Genomic DNA, 22,232 nt, shown 5'->3' with positions numbered 1-22,232 from the left:
CTGGTCTAGTCTACAATGGGAGTTCCATAATTATATATATATATATATATATATATATATATATATAGCTATGGTTCAGCTCTGAAAAGGAGCATGATTTGAGGCTAAGAACTGAGAAAGAGGGGCTCTTAAAGTGACACAAACGACAGAAGCAAAGAGAAAGACAAGGGTAAGCAAAAGAACAAAAACAAGAACAAAACTAAGACTGGAGCATAAAGGGAGTCCAGCTTAAGAGGAGAATACGAAATATTACAGGATATGAACAGCACAATTCTGTTCACAAATCTGTTGCCTCAGGGGAGTTCTGACTGTTAGTATCCTGTGGCTAGTAGGTAAAGCACTGGCTTGGCCTCAAGTCCAGCCTCTCTGCAAAGCGCTCTGCTTTTTCCGCTCTGCCCTTTCTAAGTCTCCACAATCATCTCCAAGCTCCTCTGCAACCACAGGTAGGATTCTGGTCCTCTGAACATCTAGTAACTGTTCTAACCTCACAATTTATCCCCGGTTGAGTTCCAAAGAGAACCAGGATGAAGACTAAATGGGAAGGAAAGGAAGCACTGAGAACAACGCCTGGATCCAAGCAAATGCTCAGTGCAAGGCAGGTCTTCTGCTCCTCCAGTCTCTGACCCAGGTGAAGCCTCCTTTGATGACCACTTTGGCCTACACAGCTCTGCTGAAGCATGGCAGAGATCTAAGCAGGGATGAAGCAGCACAGGGGTCACAGAGATACAATCTAGGGCTGACTCCTCTCTATACTGAGAAAGTAAATGTACCTAAAGGGGCAGTGGCTATTACAGAGGTGAATAGCTGTTACCAAAACAATGGCTGTGTTCATCCCATTACTATTACTGAAAAACTGTATTGCTTTAGAACAATCACTCTGAAATTATCAGATAAATGCCTGACGAAAGACCAAGCAGAGCCACTCTACTGGTGATGCTAACACAAAGATCTGAGAGCATCTCTTACCTCCAATGGTGAGCTGCAAAGGAATCTTGTGAACTGCAGAGTCCAGTTTGAATAGGATCAATTTCATCCAGGAAAGGAGCAGTAAGAAAGAACACACAAAGAAAAATATTACATAATTTTCCAGTGAGAACATCTGAAGCCAAAGTCTATACAAAGTTAATGTTTTCTATAATGTACAATTTATCCAGAGCACACAGTTCAACTTAGCCCATAAAAAGTACTCAACTATTTGAACTAGTTTACAAAAACAACGGTAAATATTTGTGTAAAAGCAAATACAGCACAATTAGTCCTAAAATAGTTACATTTTTAAGTTTTATCTCACAATCTCTGAGCATAAACCAACCAAACAAAAAGAGTCAGTAAGAAAGGAGTCAACCATCTTTCTGATCCTAAATGTAGAGCAAGGTTTAGTTAATGCCAAGAATAGGTAGAACTCAAGACCCACTCCAAGACCCAGTGGAGTGAGAGTGTGGCATGCCCGCATGTGGCATCTCACTGCCACGTTTCCTCTATCATCTCTCTTCACGCCATATTCCTCTTTTCCTTTTTGTTCTCCTCTCTTTCTCCTACTCCCTATTATGTTCTTTCACCTCTCTTTCATTAATGACTTACACGTAGGATAACAGAACACTAAATTACTATTACATGTTGCTTATCTCTCAGTATTTAAACAAACAATTCTGGAGGGAGGGGCAGGAACTATTGACAATACAAAGTGTCATATGTCCATACATATAGATGACAGGAAATTCATGTGTTCATAGATATATTTATAGAATCCCCTTTGAGAATCACTGTGATAATCAAATATCCAAGTAATATAAATTCATCTTTCTAAATTCATATTAACAACAGTAAGCTGTAGTGACAGGCCTGTTTCCAAGCACTGGTGAACTTCTCTATAACAAAGCTAATTTGTACTCACAGGGAATACAAAGAATTTCTACTCTCTCTGAGATACACAGAGAGGAGCTAGGGATATAGTTCGATGCCCATCCTGCAGGAGGTCTTGGGTTTGAGCTTCAAAACTGGAAGAGGAAGGGACTGAAATAGCAGTAAAAGTATATAACACCTAGGATTTCCTTCTACATCACTGGAGAAAGGTGTAGAGGTAAGTAATGGAAGTTGAACAAAACAAGACTATTCCTACTAAACTAATGAGTATAAGAGATAAAGACAGAGGATTCCTTCATAGATGATTAGTTCCACTCAAAGTTTAGTTTTCTATAAGAAACTTCCCTTAATCCAGTTTTTAAAAAGTATCAGCTACACCCTCCCCAAACTATAAAATACACTCCTAAAGTAACACAGGGCATGTCAAAGCTACTAGTATCATCTAGGCTCTAAACTGCAAGATGCATTAAAGTATAGAGACTGTAAAGTTTTTTTTCTTTAATATCCAACACAATTCTATTGTTAGAACTTTTCTGAAAGTACAAGGTAAATCAAAATGCTGCCTTCATAATGCTGACAGGGCACAATTAATTTTATAGTAATGCAGATTTTATGGTCTTGAGGTCTATTGCAATAGCTCAAACCATGTCAATAAACACTCCTCTTTCCCAAAGCAGAAAGTACAACTGAGATAATAGATCAGTTTAACAATGGAAAACAATAGGGAACAGCAAGTTTTTATTTTTATGCCAGAACTTTGATATTATAAGGTTTCTATGCTTTACTCCTATATGTACATGTCAACTATGCTATACATATACTTTTAGATTTGTTAAGCAGCCCACACCAAGTATAGTAGCAACTGATGCATCAATCAAGAGAGCAATCACTTTAAATAACAAACAAGAATGCCGTCTAAGGAAGCTAATGCCTTCCTGAAGTCCAACAATTTACATACACACACACACACACACCACAAACACACACCCTAGCATGTGTATTTGTAATAAGTACAGTTAATATTAGTGATGCCAGGTTTTCAAAATAAGAAATTTGAGCCGGGCGGTGGTGGCGCATGCCTTTAATCCCAGCACTCGGAGGCAGAGCCAGGCGGATCTCTGTGAGTTCAAGGCCAGCCTGGGCTACCAAGTGAGTTCCAGGAGAGGCACAAAGCTACACAGAGAAACCCTGTCTCGAAAAACCAAAAAAAAAAAAAAAAAAAAGAAAAAAAAAAAAAAAAAGAAATTTGAAATGCTCATCATGTTTGAACTGCCAAAATATGAAATACGTAAGTTTCCAACCATAAAGCAGTAAGAACAGAGTAACAAATCACAAGGCACATACATACTATTCCTAGGACATGGAAAGCATTTCAAAAATGCTTCCTCTGCATCAGTGTGAAGGTGAAGGCAGTTGTTTTGTTCCACTTCAGTCAGTTAAAGAAGCCCTAACAATGCCGGGCGGTGGTGGCGCACGCCTTTAATCCCAGCACTCGGGAGGCAGAGCCAGTCGGATCTCTGTGAGTTCGAGGCCAGCCTGGTCTCCAAAGCGAGTTCCAGGAAAGGCACAAAGCTACACAGAGAAACCCTGTCTCGAAAAACCAAAAAAAAAAAAAAAAAAAAAAAAAAAAAAGAAGCCCTAACAAGATTGTACAGGTTATGCTCTCAGTACAAATGCTAACACCTTGAAAAATGATTGGTAAAATGTACTTTGTACGTCCACTAAGACTGACAGCAGAAACAGGTCCCTTTCAACCAACAGCAGCATGATGACAAGGCAAGAAAATGACTATGTTCAATTCTGTTGTGAAATTAAAGCTACTAAAATTTAAGTTCAGTTTAAAAAAATTACTATTGCCACAGTAAGTAACACATATTGATACTACAATGCCACCATTTCTAACATGGGTACATTCATGCTAATAAATAAGAAACAATGGGTGTAGTTAATAAGATCTTACTCAAGATATTTAAGCCTATTGAGAAAATAAACATTTTTACCATGTTTTACAAAGTTTCTTATTGACTTACAGATAGGAATATACTTCATCACTCCAGAAATAATAGGATGCAAAAATAGTCACCTTCCTTATTTATCTATATTCCTTATCTATCCATTTTAAAGAATCTTTCTGAAAAAAATCTTAATCTAACTGAAAACAGGCAGGTAGATTTTAAGTTAATAATAGTTAATTTGATTCACTTAATAAAATGTGTAAAAAATTTTAATCATCCTTTTTTGAGACAAGGTTTCTCTGTGTAACAGCCCTGGCTGTCCTGAAACTCTCTTTGTAGACTAGACTGGCCTCCAACTCACAGAGATCCAACTGCCTCTGCCTCCTGAGTGCTGGGATTAAAGGAGTGTGTTACTATGTATGTCTGGCAATTTTTTCTAATTTATTTTATTCTGTAATTAGGTGTGTGTGTGTGTGTGTGTGTGTGTGTGTGTGTGTCTCCCCTAGAGCTAGAGTTACGAAAGGCTGTGAGCAACCCCAAATTGGTGCTGGGAACCAAACTCAGGGCCTCTAGAAGAATAGTATACTCTCCTAACCACTAAGTCATTGTTCCCGCCCCACATCTTGTATTTTAAGATCATATGTATATTAAAATCATAATCATAAAGATTATGGTCTATATTTAAAATTCAACATATCATGTATCACTGCCAATTTAAAAATCCTTTAAACTTCTAAAAGTAAAGTAAGAAAACATTTAGGTCAACATCTGTGTTTCCTAGCAATGGCTTACAAGGAGGCATTCTGATTTCTGATCTTGGTACCCACTATGCTATCCATCACTGGTAGCCTGTCTCACAACACCTTCTAACAGTTTCAGAGAGGCAACTAATGCTTATACTAAGTTTTCCTAAGCAGCATTCTACACGCAAACTGTTCTCCAAGCTATAAGTTATACTTAGAAAGTTCCATTTTTCCTGAGACTTGATTGTTTTGAATGAGAGGAAAGAAGAATAGAGGGGTACATACTTCTAATTTTGTCAGAAATCCAGTAAAATTACTATCAATTATTTTATCTTTGTATTAAAAATACTCAACAGATAAATCTTTTAATGTTCTTGAAATGCCATCTGTTTAGTAAGGAAACATGGTTAATGTTGAATACCAAAATGCAATTTTTACAAAGATAAACTGCATTAAAAACTTTTTTTTTTCCTCAGCCAGGTATAGTGGCACATGCCTTCAATCCCAGCTCTTGGGAGGCAAAAGCAGATGGATCTCTGTGGGTTTGAGGCCAGCCTGGTCTACACAGTGAGTTCAGGACAGCAAGAGCTAGATAGTGAGACCCTGGCTCAAAAAAACCTAATTAATTAATTAGAAGACAACAATTTTTTGTAAAACAAAGAACAGTAGTCAGCTATCTCCATCAAAATGGAATTCCAGTCCTGTAACTGTTCATATCAATTACCCAGAATCTCCTTGTGTTAGCAAGGCATCTCTTTTGCTCCCATTTCCTTGACCTTTTCCTTATTACATGGTCTATAATGTCTCTACTTCAGACAACGTAATAAAATCTTTATTTAGCATTTTGCAATTGCTAAGCTGAATCAACCTCATGGTAAAATTCTCAGTTCTCTTAGGAATTTGGAAGTCTTACTTCAGCTACAATTCTACATTGTGTTAAGTCACATTTTATACTCCTTTCCAATGCCCTACAATTTACATTCATACTGTCTTAAACTGGCTGTTTTCAGGGAAAATAAAATTGAGTTTTATGTTACAAATGTGGCTCTTATAAACATACAATTCTTAGAAATTTAAGTCAACACAGGAACCAAGTTTCATACTACACTGCAAAAAATTTAAAGCTTCAGGAGCAATCTAAAGACACAACCAGAACCATTTTTAAAGTCTCTCAAGAGAATGAGAATTAAATCTGTACATAACTGTGAGTCAAAACTAAGATGAGAACTAATAGATGTTTAATTATTAAAAGAATAAAAATATAAAAAAAAATATTCCCTAAATTCATGTCACAGATTTATTAGGTTGAAAGGTTAATCATGTATATACTACATTCTAACCAGAACTTTGAACATAACATCAGGCCTCAAGGAATCTTAAAAGATGACAATGATTCCTTTAGTCCCAGCACTCGGAAGGCAAAGGCAGGCAGATCTCTGAGGTTGAGGCCAACCTAGTCTACAGAGCAATTTCAGGTCAGTCGTGGCTACACAGACAAACCCTGTCTCAATTCCCCACTCCACCCCCCAAAAAAGGCAATGAAACTCTTTACTGGTGAAAAGAATAGTGAACTATGAGTTCTGTAGTCTGGGATCTCATTAGCTCTACATGTTCATCTGAGTCACTTAAACCATTGTGCCTTTTTTTCTTTTTAATTTGTAAACCAATTTCAGCCAAGCCACTTTCCCACGCTGGTGCCCCATGAATGCTAGACTCCAAAGACACTTCCATGACTTGAGATCCAAATATGCTTGGTAATGCTGCAAGCCAAAGCTGCCTAGCCTCACCTTTGCCTTCCAGAATTACAAGGAATACTGACAGTCTAAGACTCTTCTTATTCCCACATTTACAAAAAGCTTGACTTTCATTTAAGACATTGTTCAAAAAGTTACATGATAAAGGGCTTGTGCCTGCTTTAAATTTCATGTTATCCAGCTATGATTTACGGGTTTTTTGTCGTTGTTGGTTTTGCTTTTTTTTTTTTTTTTTTTTTTGGTTGTTCAAGACAGGGTTTCTTTGTATAACAGCCCTGGCTGTGCTGGAACTTGCTTTGTAGATCAGGCTGGCCTTGAACTTACAGAGATTCACCTGTCTGTGCCTCCTAAGTGTTGGGATTAAAGACATGTGCCACCACACCTGTCAGATTTGTGTTAATTTTTAAGAGGAAAATTACTTCTAAATTTCTCCTAGAGAGGCTCCAAAAGAAAAAAAAATCATTAAAACCACAGATGAGAGATCCTATTTCAAAAGCATGCTGGAGTGTGAATGAAGATACCCTACACCAACAGCTGTCCTCTACACACACATGCATAATCAGACACAGAAATCAAATCGACCTTGAAAAATGGGATACCTTCCAAAAATCAGAATAATATAAATTGAGAATAAGCAGAAAACACCACAAAACCTACAAATCAAAATTAGCATTTGTTGTTATTTATTTTCTTAATGACTGACAGTCTGACTGGAGTAAGTTGCTATCTCAATATAGTTTTGATTTGCATCCCTCTGATGGATAGTGAGGTTGAAACATTTTTTCATGTTTATTGGCCATTTGTATTTGTTTTTTTCACAAACTGCCAGCTCCTTAGCCCATGTTTTGATTAGACTGTTTGTTTCCATACTGTTTAGAGGTTTGTTTTTTTTATATTCTAGATATTAATTCTCTGTCAGATGAATCTCTGACAAAGATTTTCTCCCATTCTATGAGATGCTTCTTCATTCAATTAACTACTTCCTTTCCTATACAGAAGCTTTTTATCCTGAGGTCCCATTTGTCAACTGTTGGCCTTATTTCTCAGGCAAGTAGGATTCTGTTCAGAAAGTCCTCACCAATTTCTCTGTCTTGAAGAGTTTTCTCTACAATTTCCTCTAACAGTTTCAGAGTTCCAAGTCTTACACTGAAGTCTCTGATCCATTTGAAGTTGATTGTTGTGAAGGGTGAGAGGCCACAATCTAATTTCATTCTTCTATTTGGAATATCCAATTTCCCCAGCAACATCTGTTAACAAAGCTGTCATTTCTCCAACGTCTACTTTCATATCTTTGTCAAAAATCCGAGGATGTTAGCTTGGGCTGGTGTGTGTGGACCTTTCGTTCTGTCCCAGAGAACAACTTAAGCTCTGTGTGGGCCAGTACCATGCTGTTTACTTACTGGGCCTTTGTAATATAACTTGAAACCATCAGTGGTCTCTCTTCTCAGGACTGCTTTGGCTATTTTTATGCTTCCAAACGAATCTGAAGATTTTTTTTTCCCTATTTCTATGAACAATGGCACTGGAATTCTGATGGTGATTGCAATCAATCTGTAGACTGCTTTTGGTTAATACAAGTACTTCCACTATTTTAATTCTTCCAACTCATGAACATAGGAGGTCTTTCTGGCTCACAGTACTTTCTTCAGTTTCTTTCGCCAACATTTTAAAGCTTTCACTGGAGTAGTCTTTCTACGCTGCGAGGAATGAAAACTAGTCTAGTCTCTGTGGAAATTAGTATGGACGTTTCACAAAAAAACTAGAAATACAGAGCCACACATAGTGGCACATGCCTTAATCTTAGCACTCAGGAGGCAGAGGCAAGCAGATCTCTGAGTTCAAGGCCAGCCTGATCTACAGAACAAGTTCCAGGACAATCAGGACTACACAAAGAAATCCTGTCAAAAAAAAAAAAAAAAAAAAGATAACAAAAGGAGCACACAAGAAATATATCTATCGCCTTATGTTAAGGACTCCAAAGAAACATGGCAGAGACAATTGTGTAGCAGCATTTATTGCAACACTATTTTAAACTATTTGAACACTAGTTCATTTTTTTTTATTTCTTAGCTAGAATGTGCAAGACTATGCCTTATTCATTGAGGTATCTTTCTACCATAGTGTCACAAACATACAAGGAATTAAAACATTCATATGATTTGGTGAATAAAAGAATCACATTCTTCTACAACCCAGGAGAAAGAAATATGGGAGTTACTCTAAATGTAAAGTTTTGAGCTGTTTCTAGAATGACTGTAACAAAGAGCCCAGAAATATATGCACCAAAACTTATAAACCAGCACAAATATTCTGTATTCAGACATATTTAGGCAGAATTATTCTCTGGGTAAGTATTATTTCTTTACTTTTGTAACTACCAACTAGAGGAAAATCAACTACTTTTAAGTCATGCAAGCAGTTACCTAAAATTATTTGGTATACACAATGAACTGCTACAGCAAAACCACAAGTGTTCCTTGTTTAGACTAAGCATCAGTAGGTAGTACTGTTCACTATATAGTTCCTCAGATTTAATGGGAAAAGCAGACCTAAATAGAAAGCCTAAAGACAAATGGCACTCACAGCAAGAGTATTCCTATTGTACGAGCTTTGCACTCACTAAAATGTGCTTAACTCATTGTAGGTAAATTTCAACACTGGCTCAGAAAATTAAAAGCAATTTCTATTTATTATAGGAAGACAACTGTCAAGAGCTTTTGACATCATTCAAATTTTCCTTTTTCTTCCTGAATAGTTTACAATTTGACAACAACTAAATTCTCTCTTCAACGTTTCTTAAAAGCTGTCAACTCTGAGGCTCATCCAATGGACAAAGCTTGGCCTTCTGAGTCCCAGGAACACTGCTGGGTACTGTGCCTTTCTTCAGGCTCTGGCAAACATTTTTCTAAGTTAGAATAACAAGCACAAAGTATGTGACTGACTTTAGTGACCTAATATAGCCAATTTATCAAATGGAAAGGACTGGCCCAAGTCTAAGCAAGTTCTGCCTCCTGCGGAAACCTAGAGATGCCTATGTTTCCTCCTCCTCCAGATTCAAGGAAAGAAAAGAAATACACATATAAAGCTCACAAATGGTGCTCTTTACATGTTTCATGTGGTATAACAGGATGAGTCAAAATAGCATAAAAATTTCTTAAGATTACCTGTTGACAAATCATATTTCCCCCCCCCTTTAGAATAAATTAATACTAAAACTCAAAACTAGGGCTGGAGGGTTTAGCTAAAGTGCATGAGGCTCAATTCTCAATATTGCAATAAAATAAGTAACCAAATAAAACATGTGACTTTTCAATTCAAATGAATATATTAATATAAATGGAAAAACAAAACAATAAGAAAGTAATTCTACTTGCCAATACTGACTGAACTGACAGACATCTCATTTATTTGCTCCTGACCTTACTGCAAAGGCCAATGAGCTCTTGGCAAATGTCTAAGCAGCAGAGCAGACTATTTTTAAGAAACAGCTGGAGAGAAAGAAATCAGAGGTTGCCAAATTATGAAGTACTCAGGAAGAAAACAGTGGTCTTGGTATTTGTGACATCCTGATGACTCCTTACAGCTCCTTATAGTACAGATTAGTATGTCATCATCCGTCCACACCCTGGGTCAAACGCCTTTACAAGGATGACCTTATTTTACTCCTCACAATAAACACTGTTATACTACTCCCTTCACATTGCACCAATAGGGAACTTAAAAGTAAAAACAGCTGAAGAGCCAGGCGGTGGTGGTGCACGCCTTTAATCCCAGCACTGGAGAGGCAGAGGCAGGCGGAGCTCTGTGAGTTCAAGGCCAGCCTGGGCTACAGAGTGTGTTCCAGGAAAGGCTCCAAAGCTATACAGAGAAACAGAGAAACTTTGTCTCCAAAAACAAAACAAAACAAAAAACAGCTTAGAGCCACATGGGAAATGAGTGGAAGACTAAGGTTTAAGGCAGAAAACCAATCAGTTTACACCTCACCCTTGGTGTTTCTCAGCTCATCAATATTCTAACCCAAACAGATGGAATTATAACTGTTATCACTCATCTCATCAACCCAAACAATTTTTCATTGAACACATTTACTTTCAGACAACATGGTTCATCAAGAATTACCATCAGGGCCTGAAGAGGTTCTTGCAGAGGACCTGGATTCAATTCCCAGTACCCACATGGTAGTTCACAACCATGTATAACTCCAATTTCAGGGGCTCTGATACCCTCTTCTGACCTCCATGAGCACTTCCCCACAGTAACCCTGTGGGGAAGACAATGGTGGAGGCACAGGGATGCTAAAATATAACAAGAGCAAAATAATATTCCCGAGGGCATACAAAAGCCAGAATCAACAGGCAAGTCCGGGTAGGTGTTCTGTTTGAGAACAGACAAGAACAAAATACACTGTGGGAAAGTTGTCATTTTAAATTCTCAGAGAACGTAGAATGTTTCAGTTCTTTGGAAAATCTATTTCAATACTTCTTTCACTGATGTTAGTTGTTCTATATTAATTATTTAGGCTGACTTCAGCCCTCCAATATGCAGCCCATGGTCTGACGTAAAAGTGCTAACTTTCCTACATGTTGCCCTGCACTAAACACTTGTGTTTCTTTGGAAAAATTCTTTAAGCCTCTATTATATAGAACAAAAGTTCACTGGGGCAGTAGTGGCACACGCCTTTAATCCCAGCATTTGGGAGGCAAAGGCAGTCGATCTCTGTGAGTTTGAGGCCAGCCTGGTCTACAGAATGAGTTCCACGCCAGCCACGGCTACACAAGAGAAACCCTGTCTCAAAAAGGAAAAAAATAGAGAGCTGGAGAGATAGCTTAGCAGTTGAGAGCATTGAATGCTCTTCCAGAAGTCCTGAGTTCAATTCCCAGCAACCACATGGTGGCTCACAACCACCTGTAATGAGATCTGGTGCCCTCTTCTGACCTGCAGGGACACATGCAGGCAGAACACTATATACACAATAAATAAATAAATTTAAAAAAAAAAAAAAAAAGGAAGGAAGGAAAGTAAGTTAAACTAGATACAGAGATCCTCTTATCTCTAATGTTATATATGATACTGACTAGTGATCTGAGACAATGTTTAGGAAATTTTAAGCAACAGAAATTGTATGCAAAAAATTTTCCCTGAACTAGCTTGAATTCCCCTTCCTCATTCCCCCCCCTCCAAAAAAATACTAACAACATTATGCTGGAAATTCAACAGTACTTTTGCACCAATGAATTTAAGTAAATGAATTAAACCCTTTGGTAATTTAACTACTATCAGTAGCAAATTCCAAATTCTTACGAAGTTTTTGACTGACTACCATATACTACTGAGTCCTAACTCTGAAATTGCTCATAAAAAGCAATTTTTAATTAAATTACCTAAGACTTCCACTTCAAGTTAACTCAGGTTTTAAATTTTTGTTTAGAGGCCATGAGTATGTTTCAATGGTAGAGTACATGCCAAGCATCAGACCCTAGGTTCAATCCCCAAGTACCTCCCCCAATTCAAAACACTCAGATCCCGCCACCATACAAATTCAGCTAATTCTAAGGTAGAGTACAGTATCTATGAAGTAGTACATGACTGACTACATGTGATTGGTCTCTGCATAACTCTGATACATTGAATGATTTTCTAAATACAATAGAGTAGAACTACCAAGAGAAAAGGAAGCCGAAAGCGTGCGTCTCTGTATTAAATGACATTAAGACATTTAAAACATACCCACGTGATGAACCACTTGTGCTTGCACTTGAATCAAAGCAATGAAGTCTAACAAAGAGAAACCGCATTTTCAACACTTCTTGGGTTGCAAACACTAAGCTGCCCATCACACTGGGAGAGCACTGAGTCCAAGGGAAGAGCAAAGGTGTTTCAGGCCTAGACCACCACCTGGTGGCCGGAGGGAGGCAGCAAATCAACACCCCACCGGCTCCTCTCCTGTCTCTGACATTCAGAAAGGAACACACACTGGCTGCCCGGTCACATGTACTTAAATATAAATAATTTCCCCAAAGTAGAGGTCCTTATATTTCTGTCATAGCGAGGTCTACAAGTTAATTTTTAAAATGAGCTTTTAGTGGCTTAGACACTTTTTAAATTTTTATTTTATTTTCTTATGTGTTTGAGCATTTTTGCCTGCATCTAAGTCTGTGTACCACATGGGTGCCTGGTAACAATGGAGGCCAAAAGAGGGGATTAGATCCCCTAGAACTGGAGTTACAGACAGTTAAGAGCCACCACGTGGGTGCTAGGAATCAAACCCAGGTCCTTTGCAAGAGCAGCCAATGCTCAGACTTTTTTTTTTTTTTTTTTGGTCTAAGTCATCAAATTTTTAAAAAGTAACATATTGGGGGGTGGTGAAGAGGCTCAGCAGTTAAGAGCACTAGACCAGACTAGCCTCAAACTCAAGGCAATCCTCCTGCCTCTGCCTCCCAAGTACTGGAATTACAGTCATGCACACCATTACACCTAATAATGAAAGTAAATTTTATTAGGTTTATTATATTGTGCCATACAGAAACATGTCTCCCTTTTTGAAAATGCATGCTTAAGAATTTAGGAGTGAAATGTCACATGTGTAAATTAAAATGCTTCACACTGTAAAGGATAAAGCAAAGGAAAAACTAACATGGTTCAACTTAGAGGATGGATACATAGATAAGTATGAAGACAGCAGTCTTTCAGCTTTCTGTGTTGGACAAAGCTCATAATAAAATCTGGAAAACAATCATGGAGTACAAAATCTGAGGCCACCAAGGCTATGACTATAGCTTTTTAGATAATTAAAAGCTAGAAATCACAGTAATTATTTTAAGAAACAACTGGTGCGTAATAATTTTTATTAAATAATAGCATTTTTCTAGAATTCAACATCAAATTTTCAGCAAAAAATGACATTTATATTTATATAAAACTATTGGCTTTTAGAAAGCAAATATTCTTAAATGTTGCCTTTATCCTGTATTATACACAAGGCAGCTCACAAATCATCTATCTGGTTTATAAATATTATTTTCTGAAAATCTGACACCTGCCTGAATGAAAATCATACTGGAAATACATACTGGAATAATTTGTAAATCCTATATAATTTTTCTATGTGCAATTACATGACACTTTCCTAAAGATGCTGGAAAAAAAAACTGACTTGCTATCAAGAATATCTAATATTTATCTTTTTTTCAAATTTCTCAAAAAAAAAACCTTACGGAATTTAAAGGATTATTTTATGATTAATGACACAGCCCAAATGGATTTTGTACACTGATGACAGATTGTTAGTTTAAATTTCTTACAACAGAAAAGCAAAAACAGAAAAATAGTTCTCCCATTACAATTAACAAAACTACACACTACAATGTGTTACTATAGTCTCTTAAAACAAGCTAGGAAAAGAAAATTTTTTCAAAAAAAATAACACTTCTGACTTTTCTTTTTGTCTCATGAAACACAGGAACACTAGCTATTTGCTCATGGAGAAAATTAAAATCATACACAGGGGGAATTTCTCTTGGAGCTCATGTCAAAATTAGTTGTCCCCCCAAGCCCCATGTAAAACAGACTTCACAACTGGAAGAACAAAGCGGCATGCTCAAGTCCCTTTCTCTTGGCGGCCAGCACCCCCCCAACACACACACACACACACACACACACACACACACACACACACGACAGAAAACACCTATGAGGCATGTGCAGAAGGACTCCTAGGATGGGAATGAAGCAGGTGAAGGATCATATGCACAGCAGAAACCACCTCCTTACACAGAGCTAGCATGGGGTAAGTGGGAAGGTCCTGGGAGTCAGGAGTTCCAACTTATTTATCTTAGGAGAAGACCAAAGGTTTGAACTGTGTACAGTGCCCTGAAGATAAATGACACAGGAATGTCACAAAAAAGAAACACACAAAAAACCCAGAACACTTCTGCACATGGTAAATGAGTGTTGAGCAAAAGCATAAAGAAGGGAGACGCTTTACTCGCCCAAAGGAACTGGCTATATGTGAGATGAATTATGTATGGGGGAGTTCAAGCACAAATACTCTTGACAACAGTGGAGATTATGGTGGGAAGCAATTAAGAGGAAGCCAGAAGTTCCTTCCGAGCAACAGCTCAACTGTGGACCAGGGGCTTTCCCAAGAGAAGCAGGAAGGGAAACAACCAAAAGACCCTTCTCAGACCAGCCCTCAAAAACTGCCCCAGCCAAGAAATCCAGACTGAATTACACCTGACTACAGAGAAACACACACCAAGTGCTGCTGAAAACAAAACCACCAGGAGAGCAGAAGAGCTGCATGTGAGGTCAACAGAAGCAAATGCTGGGAAAGATCAAGGGAAGAGAGAGAGAATGCTACTGAAGCCACTGTGACCGAGGAGGCTGAGCTTCTAACAAGATGACACAGACTCTCAAACACTAGGGCATACTCGCCTTTCTTTGCCTCACTGATGTGCATACTTGGTTTGTTGGAGCAGGAACATATAGAAAATGAATGCAGTGATAGTACAGCTAGAATGGAGCTGGACAGGGGTCAAACTGTGCTAGAGTTAAGAAGTGACACCAGCCTAGGAGGTCTTAAATCCACAGGAACAAATAAAAGCTGAAGAAGCAAGTAAGTTTAATAAAACAAAACATAAACAGCTATTCTTTTTAAACATTTATTTATTTTTAAGTCTATGGGTGTTTTATCTGCATTTATGTCTCTGTACCACACGCATGTAGAGCCTGCAGAGGCCAAAAAAGGGTATCAAATCCCCCTTGGACTAGAGTTAAAGATGTTTGTGAAGGCCGGGCGGTGGTGGCCCACACCTTTAATCCCAGCACTCGGGAGGCAGAGCCAGGTGGATCTCTGTGAGTTTGAGGCCGTCTGGTCTACAGAGCAAGATCCAGGACAGGTACCAAAACTACACAGAGAAACCCTGTCTCGAAGAACCTAAATAAATAAATAAATAAATCAGCAGGCAAATAAATAAATAAATATGTTTGTGAGCTACCACAGGGGTGCTAGGAATCAAACCTAGGTCTTCTGGAAAAGAAGCAAGTGCTTTTAATTGCTAAGCCATTTCTCCACCCCAATATTTAGTTATTCTTATCCCTTTTCTCAGCTTATAAAAGACATAAACACTTTTAAAGGTTTATTATTCTTATTTTTAATTATGTGCATGAAAATTTGCCATGTATGCATGCCTGAGGAGGTCAGAAGAGGTTGTTGGATCCTCTGTAGCTAAAGCTCTGGTCCCTTGTGAACTGCCTTAATATGGGTGCTACGAACCAAACTTGGGTCCTCTGGAAGACCACTTACTCTTAACCACTTAGCTATCTCTCCAGCCCCAATACACAAAATTATATAAAATATAACTGATTTACAACATACATAAAACATGTTAACAGTAACATGACAGCACAAAAAGGGAACAGACAAGAGAAACTAGAGCTACCCAGAAGTAACACTTTCGTTGTATCTACAAGGAATGAAGTTAGTATAAATCTGAAGTAGACCCTGTAAAGTAAAATCTATAGGGTAAGTTCTAGATTAGGTACTTTCAAGATATTTTTATGACTCAAAAATTTAATAAAAAAAATCTAAAAAGGATTTTAAATGTTATATAAGAAACTAATCATGTATTACAAAAGAAAACAATTAAAAGCATCAGAGGAACAAAATGACAGAGATGTACAGAAATGAAAAATGCAGGTAAAATCTATCAAGCCTTCTGGGCTCTGCCTTAAAACTCCCCACTCTTGAATAGAGACATCCTCTGTATGTTCACCACCGTGGTGACTTCACACCAGGCAGGATCTTCAATGATCCAGCATGCTACCAATTACTCCCACCTCTGTAAGACTTGTGGTTCAGGTAAAGAGCATCTTCCACCAGAAATTTTAAATTCTTCATTGCCCCAGCTTCTGTGACTGACTCTGGGATAAGAATATACCTCAAGGAGCCAGGCAGGACATGCTTTCAGATTCTTCACTGAAGCCACTGTGAAAGACTCATGTTGGTTTTTAAAGGCTGAGGTCTAGACTGTTAGAATGAGGCACCCTACAGTAACAGCATCCATCTCTACTGCCATGAAGTCAGCCTGAGATTAAACAACTGTAGAGAAAACTGGAGGTGGAAGACAATGAGTTCAAGACACAGAGCTGGTATTCCCAGAAGGAATAAAGCTAGTTTTGAATTATATATACAAATAAAATTCTCTTGTTTAAAAAGAAAATTATCACTTCAAGGGCTAAGTTGTAGCTCAGTGGTAGAATGCTTGCGTATCATGTACAAAGTTCAATACCCAGCACCACAAGAAAAAAAGTCAGTGCAACGTTGGTTTTCGTTGCCTACCAAATTGATTTTTCTCAGTAACTAAACTATTCTATACATATTTTTAATTCTTCCTAGATTGTCTTAGGTCATTATCAAACTTTTTTAGTAAGTCAAGACACATATTAAAGTACTGAAAGACAAAATGGCACAATGGATCTGGAACAAAATAATCCAACAAAATAGCAAAGAGCACAAAGAGGGAGACAAAAATCAAGATGGCAGCATGCTGAGAATTGCTGAAAATGGGAAATGGCAGTTAGGTGTTTAGTACTTCCAAAAACAACTTTTAAAAGAAGTCTGGCTCCTAACTAAATCTGCCCAGCTCATCCATTCTCTGTCACCTGACACACGGCCAATGCTTTAACCATACTAAGCTAAGCAGTGATTCCTTAAGTACACCATGTAGTTCAGTCCCCACACTGTTGCTCATGCTCCAACTGTTACCAGGAACACTCTTCTCTCTTTCAGTCCAGACATACTCCTACTCATCTGCCATGCTTGGCTCAAGGTCACTTCTGCACCTGTCGGTGCCTTTATTCCAACACATCACCACCCCACTGTTACAACTGTAGACTCTCATTCATTTAATATCCACAGCTGAGAAATGGAGGCCCCCGACAAGTGCTTGTTAGATGATGCTCTATACACTAATCTCAACAGGTTTGTGCTGTGGACTATCTTTCTAAACTCTGTGAATATGTGTTGCTCTGATTGGTTGATAAATAAAGCTGTTTGGCCAATGGTGAGGCAGAATAGGGTGAGGTGGTACATTCGAACTGGAGAGAGAGGAGAAGGAAAGGAGAGTGGGGCAGACACTGCAAGCTGCTGCCAGGAGAAGCAAGATGTGAAAGTACCAGTAAGCCACAAAGCCACATGGCAATGCACAGATTAACAGAAATGAGCTGAGTTAAGTTGTAAGAGCTAGCTAGGGAGAAGCCTGAGCCATAGGCCATATAGTTTGTAAATAACATAAGCCTCTGTGTCTTTACTTGAGACCAAGCAGCTGAAGGAGGCGGGTGGGAGAGATTCAACCCGACCGCAGAGACCAGAGAAACTTCCAGCTACAAGTTTGGTTCTTTCACTTCATGGTATAGGCAGTAAATGTCTGCTGACTTAGGCTGGAGGACAAACCCTTAACAATGCTGTATTCAGGCTTCTGGTGAGAAAGCTATGTAAGAAAACCTCTTGAATTTACAATTATTTTTCATTGAAGGACTTAAAATGTTAGGTCTGAATCCTTCCCACAAAAGATCTGTAACAAACACTCATAGTCATCAGCACTACTTAACAGCTAAGATACACTGTATTTCTTTACAATCATGTCAATGCAGGGAAAAATGTTTAAGAGACAGTACCTCAGTCTTTCCACACTCAATAGGTGAATCCTGGTGTATGGCCACTTGATACTTGGCATATAAAGAAAAGGACTGGTTGAAGGATGCCTTGAACTCTGGGTCCTCAAAGGAGGCAGGTACTAGCCTCACCTTCAGAGCAAGGAAAATATGAGCCAATGCTATTGAACCAACTCTACCTGTTGACACGCTTCTGAAGGTGAGGCTAGAGGAAGATCTCCACAAACCACTTCCAAAGTTCAGCCAGGATTTGTCATAAAACAGCAGGAATGGAGCTAAGTGGCACTAGGCCTGAGTGCCAACTTTCTACCAACATTCATGAAAATCTTAAACTCCCAAGAGCCAATTTGTTTCTCCTTTGATTTTTCTCTATCAACCAGCTGTGCTGTCACATACAGTAGTCACTACTGTTTCTAACTGGTCTTAGCCAGTACTTCTGCCACCTCTACTTAATTAAGTATTTTAGGCTTTTTTCACCCCATACTTTTTAAATCATCTGCTATATAAAATTATAAGTGGACAAGGATGTCTATTCAAGACCTTTTCCTACACATCTCTGTTATATATGGGTAATCCGTTAATAAGGAATAACTGAGCTGCTATGAACTCTTTCTAGAATGTTCTAACATGGATGAAGCATAGCAACACACCAGGCCAAGTACACTTTCTTCTCATGGGTATTAACTCGAAGCTCCACCATTGATTTATAGATAAATGTATCTATACACAGCAGCTTTGAATAAAGGCAACTTTGCATGTGACTTTCCACTTTGAAATTATGTATAATTGGCACTTAACATGACAATAGTGATTTCACATTTACAGACTGTCCACTCACTCAATCTTATCTTTGTGCAGATATGCTACAAATTGGATATAAACAAAAATATAGTACAATTAAACCAAGATCTCATACTTGGCCTGCTGACCTGGCTCACAGTTGGTTTATCAGGTGGATCCTTGTGAATAACCATCTGGTAACGCTTATAGACCTGGTAAGACTCCTGAAATGTGGCTTTGAACTGAGGACTTGGTGGAGAAGATCTCACCACCCTCACCTTCAGAAGGAGTTAGAAAACAGTTCATTAATTCATTCGTTGATTCACTTCTACAGAACATGCAGTCACAGAAACTCCCCATCAAAAACCATGTTTCAACAAACATTAAAGCATAAACACATATTTTAACACAAAAATCAATTTAGTAAATGAAGAAAAAGTTATTGCAGCAATATACAGTCTACTTAAAGAAAGCAAAAGAGTGTATTTAAGCCCTGTATATTTAAGCCTTATCTCTGAGGAATTAAAAACATCTATTACTACTGTGAACTGACAGATCCTTCTTAGCACTAATAACACAACTACTCTTTAATTTTGGTGGTCCACAACTTACTAAAAGTCAGTCAGTCAGAAACACTAAAAACTGTAACTACCTTTGGCCACCTTCACTCCTCATTAACTCTAAACCTACAACTAACCCTGGAACTATGAAAAGCAACTTTCACAAAGCATATCCACTTCACTGTGGAGTTAAATGCAGACTCTTATGTTTCCTTTATGCTGTACAATGTCAACATCTTGGACAAGTAAGCAAAGCTCTCTGGGCCTTAAATGAGGAAAAGTTAAAAATGGTAACTGTGCGCAGGACTAGCTAACATTTACCTTATTAATTACTAACAGTTAAGATGCATTAAATGCAATACAATAAGGGCATAACTAGGTACTTCATGTTGGCACAGGGAAGTGTGACACCCAGCAGATAACAAATTCCTCACACCCTGGGTACTACAATATTAAAAATGTAAACGCTGATACCTACAGAACTGCTGTTTGAGGTGTAGTTGATTCTCTGAATAAACTACTTAGGATCAAAGGATAAAAACCTCTTCTTAAAGTATTTTAAGTAGTATAGTCAATTCTCTACAATTCTGGAAGGAGGAAACTCAATACCTATATCAAAGTAACAAGCAGGTGTAATGGTCAAAGCTGTTAAAATTTGTCTAATACATATATAGTGAACCTTTTAAAATTCCTGTGTGTCTGTGTGTGTGTAGTGCATGCACAGGAGTATATGTGTACACATGTCTATGTTTGGCAGGATGAATGTGGTCCACTGTTCTACATCTTAATGCCTCTCACTGACCCAGAAGCTCACCATTTTAGCTAGGCAGATTGGCTAGCCAACAAGCTCTGGGGATCTGCCTGCGTAAACCCCACAAAACTGGAGTTATAGGCATACACTGCCATGCTTTTTCCATGGGTGCTAGAGATTTGAACTTAGGTCTTCACTCTTCCGCACTGAACCATCTCTTCAGCCCCATCAAGGTTAGCATCAATATCCTTGGATAATATTAAGCTTGATTGGACAAATTCAATTAAGCATAAGAATATTTTTAAATTATTATGGTTAATGTTTTAGAAATTAATTCTATTATATGTAATTAATACTGAAAATTCCAATGTGAAGGCTGGAGAAATGGTTCAGTGGTTAAAAGTGTTGCCTGCTCTTCCAGAGAACCTGGGTTCAATTCCCAGCACCCACATGGCAGCTCACAACTGTCTGAAACTCCAGTTCCAGGGGATCCAAAACCCTCACACAGACATACATGCAGGCAAAACACCAATGCATATAAAAACAAATAAATTTTAGGAGATGGAGAGATGGCTCAGAAGTTAAGAGCACTGGCTGCTCTTCCAGAAGTTCTGAGTTCAATTCCCAGCAACCACAGGGTGCCTTACAACCATTTAGAATGAGATCTAGTGCCCTCTTCTGGCATGCAGGCAGAACACTGTATATATAATAAATAAAACTTCAAAAAAAATTTTCAATTTGTTGCTGAAATATGAAACAGTTTGGAAAAATGGGAATTTAGCACAAAAAAAAAAATTAGCTAAATTGGGTAGGATTTATTTTTGTTTGTCTGTTTTGGTTTGGCTTTTCAAGATAGGGTTTCTCTGTGTAACAGCCCTGGCTGTCCTGGAACTCACTCTGTAGACCAGGCTGGCTAGGATTTCTTAATGAGAAAGGATTCGGTAGTTATGCTGACTAATTTTATGTCAAATTTGACACAAGCAAAGTTATTTGAGAGAAGGGAACCCCAACTGAGAAATGGCTTCTAAAGATCTACCTGTAGGGCATTTTCTTAATGAATGATTGGTGAGGGAGGGTCCAGCCCATTGCAGGTGGTGCCGCCCTGGAGTTCTACAAAAAAGCTGGCTGAGCAAGCCATGGGGAGCACGCCAGTAGAAGTACCCCTCCATTGCCTCTGTATAAGCTCCTGCCTCTGGGTTCCTGCCCTGCTTTGAGTTTTTATCTTGACTTCCTTCAATTAAGAATAGCAATATGGAAGTGTAAGCCAAATAAATAAACCCTTTCCTCTCCAACTTGCTTTTTGGTCATGGTGTTTTGTCACAGCAATAGTGACCCTAACTAAGACAGTAGTATAAGTTAGTACAGATTTGTATATGTGACACTGGTGCTACCTTGATCAAGACCTAGATTAAAATATTATAATAAAACTGATTTACTTATTATGATCTAAACTATCTTTTACCATTTTAATTTCTAAAATTGAATTAATTTTAAATTAATTTTTAAATACTTTTGTTTTTGTGAACTACTTAACTACAATCAAGTAACACAGAAAGTCATAGTACCCTGCTTAATAACATGCTACAATTGAATTTTAAAAACAATTTTAATAATAGTTTCCTAAAATATTTTCAAAAGCTCTTAAAGAATTTTCTTAAATAGAAAATAAATGCTAAATAGTAAAATAACAACTTGTAGGCATGAGTTCAAAGAAAATAAATACCCAACACAAAACAAAACACAAACGGCCACAAAAACCCTCCAAGTACCTCTAACTTGTGTGATGCATTCTCTGGTAAAGACTCAAAAATTAAATCTTCAAGTGACTTGGGCTGATTGGATTTAGCCTTTGGTAGCAAAGACGCTGGCTGACCTTGAGCCTGGAAACCCTCAAAGGCTCCAGCTGCGTTTTGCTGCATGAGTTTTAACCTTTTCCTTTCTTTCCGCATTTCCTTTGCTTTTCGACATGGAGGCTTACTCAAATCAGCTCCTTTACCTAAAATGAATGTCAAAATATTAGACTAATGACATTTGACTCTAGAAATGTTTTTTCAAGTCTTATAGATTATACAGAGTTAAGTCCAAAGAGTTCACATTGAAGCTTCACAGGATCATTAAAATTCTAGAGACAGGAGCAGTCAAAGAAGGCACAT

At 38.1% G+C, this 22,232-nt stretch overlaps 1 protein-coding gene and 1 long non-coding RNA gene across 7 annotated transcripts in view; one reads left to right on the top strand and one right to left on the bottom strand.

The window, feature by feature from the left end:
* The window catches only part of Ate1 (arginyltransferase 1), a 128,769-nt gene that overhangs the window by 82,513 nt on the left and 24,024 nt on the right, over positions 1–22,232 (bottom strand). For 2 of the 6 annotated variants that reach the window (XM_059265776.1, XM_059265769.1), the window contains exons 6-9: positions 21,849–22,075; positions 18,918–19,046; positions 17,992–18,120; positions 967–999 (exon numbers count right to left, since the gene is read on the bottom strand). In XM_059265776.1, the coding sequence (XP_059121759.1) occupies positions 967–999; positions 17,992–18,120; positions 18,918–19,046; positions 21,849–22,075 (518 nt within the window). The remainder of the gene's footprint in view (positions 1–966; positions 1,000–17,991; positions 18,121–18,917; positions 19,047–21,848; positions 22,076–22,232) is intronic. The other 4 variants (XM_059265760.1, XM_059265746.1, XM_059265752.1 and 1 more) reach the window with 2 other exon arrangements.
* LOC131913261 (uncharacterized) lies at positions 5,932–9,411 on the top strand. Its single transcript, XR_009379851.1, has 2 exons — positions 5,932–6,036; positions 9,012–9,411. It is a non-coding gene; the product is annotated as an uncharacterized LOC131913261 (long non-coding RNA).

This window comes from Peromyscus eremicus, chromosome 1 (assembly GCF_949786415.1).
Source record: "Peromyscus eremicus chromosome 1, PerEre_H2_v1, whole genome shotgun sequence".
NCBI classification, from domain to species: Eukaryota; Metazoa; Chordata; class Mammalia; order Rodentia; family Cricetidae; genus Peromyscus; species Peromyscus eremicus.
The sequence above is the reverse complement of the archived record's forward strand: the minus strand, read 5'-3'. Positions and strand labels throughout refer to the sequence as shown.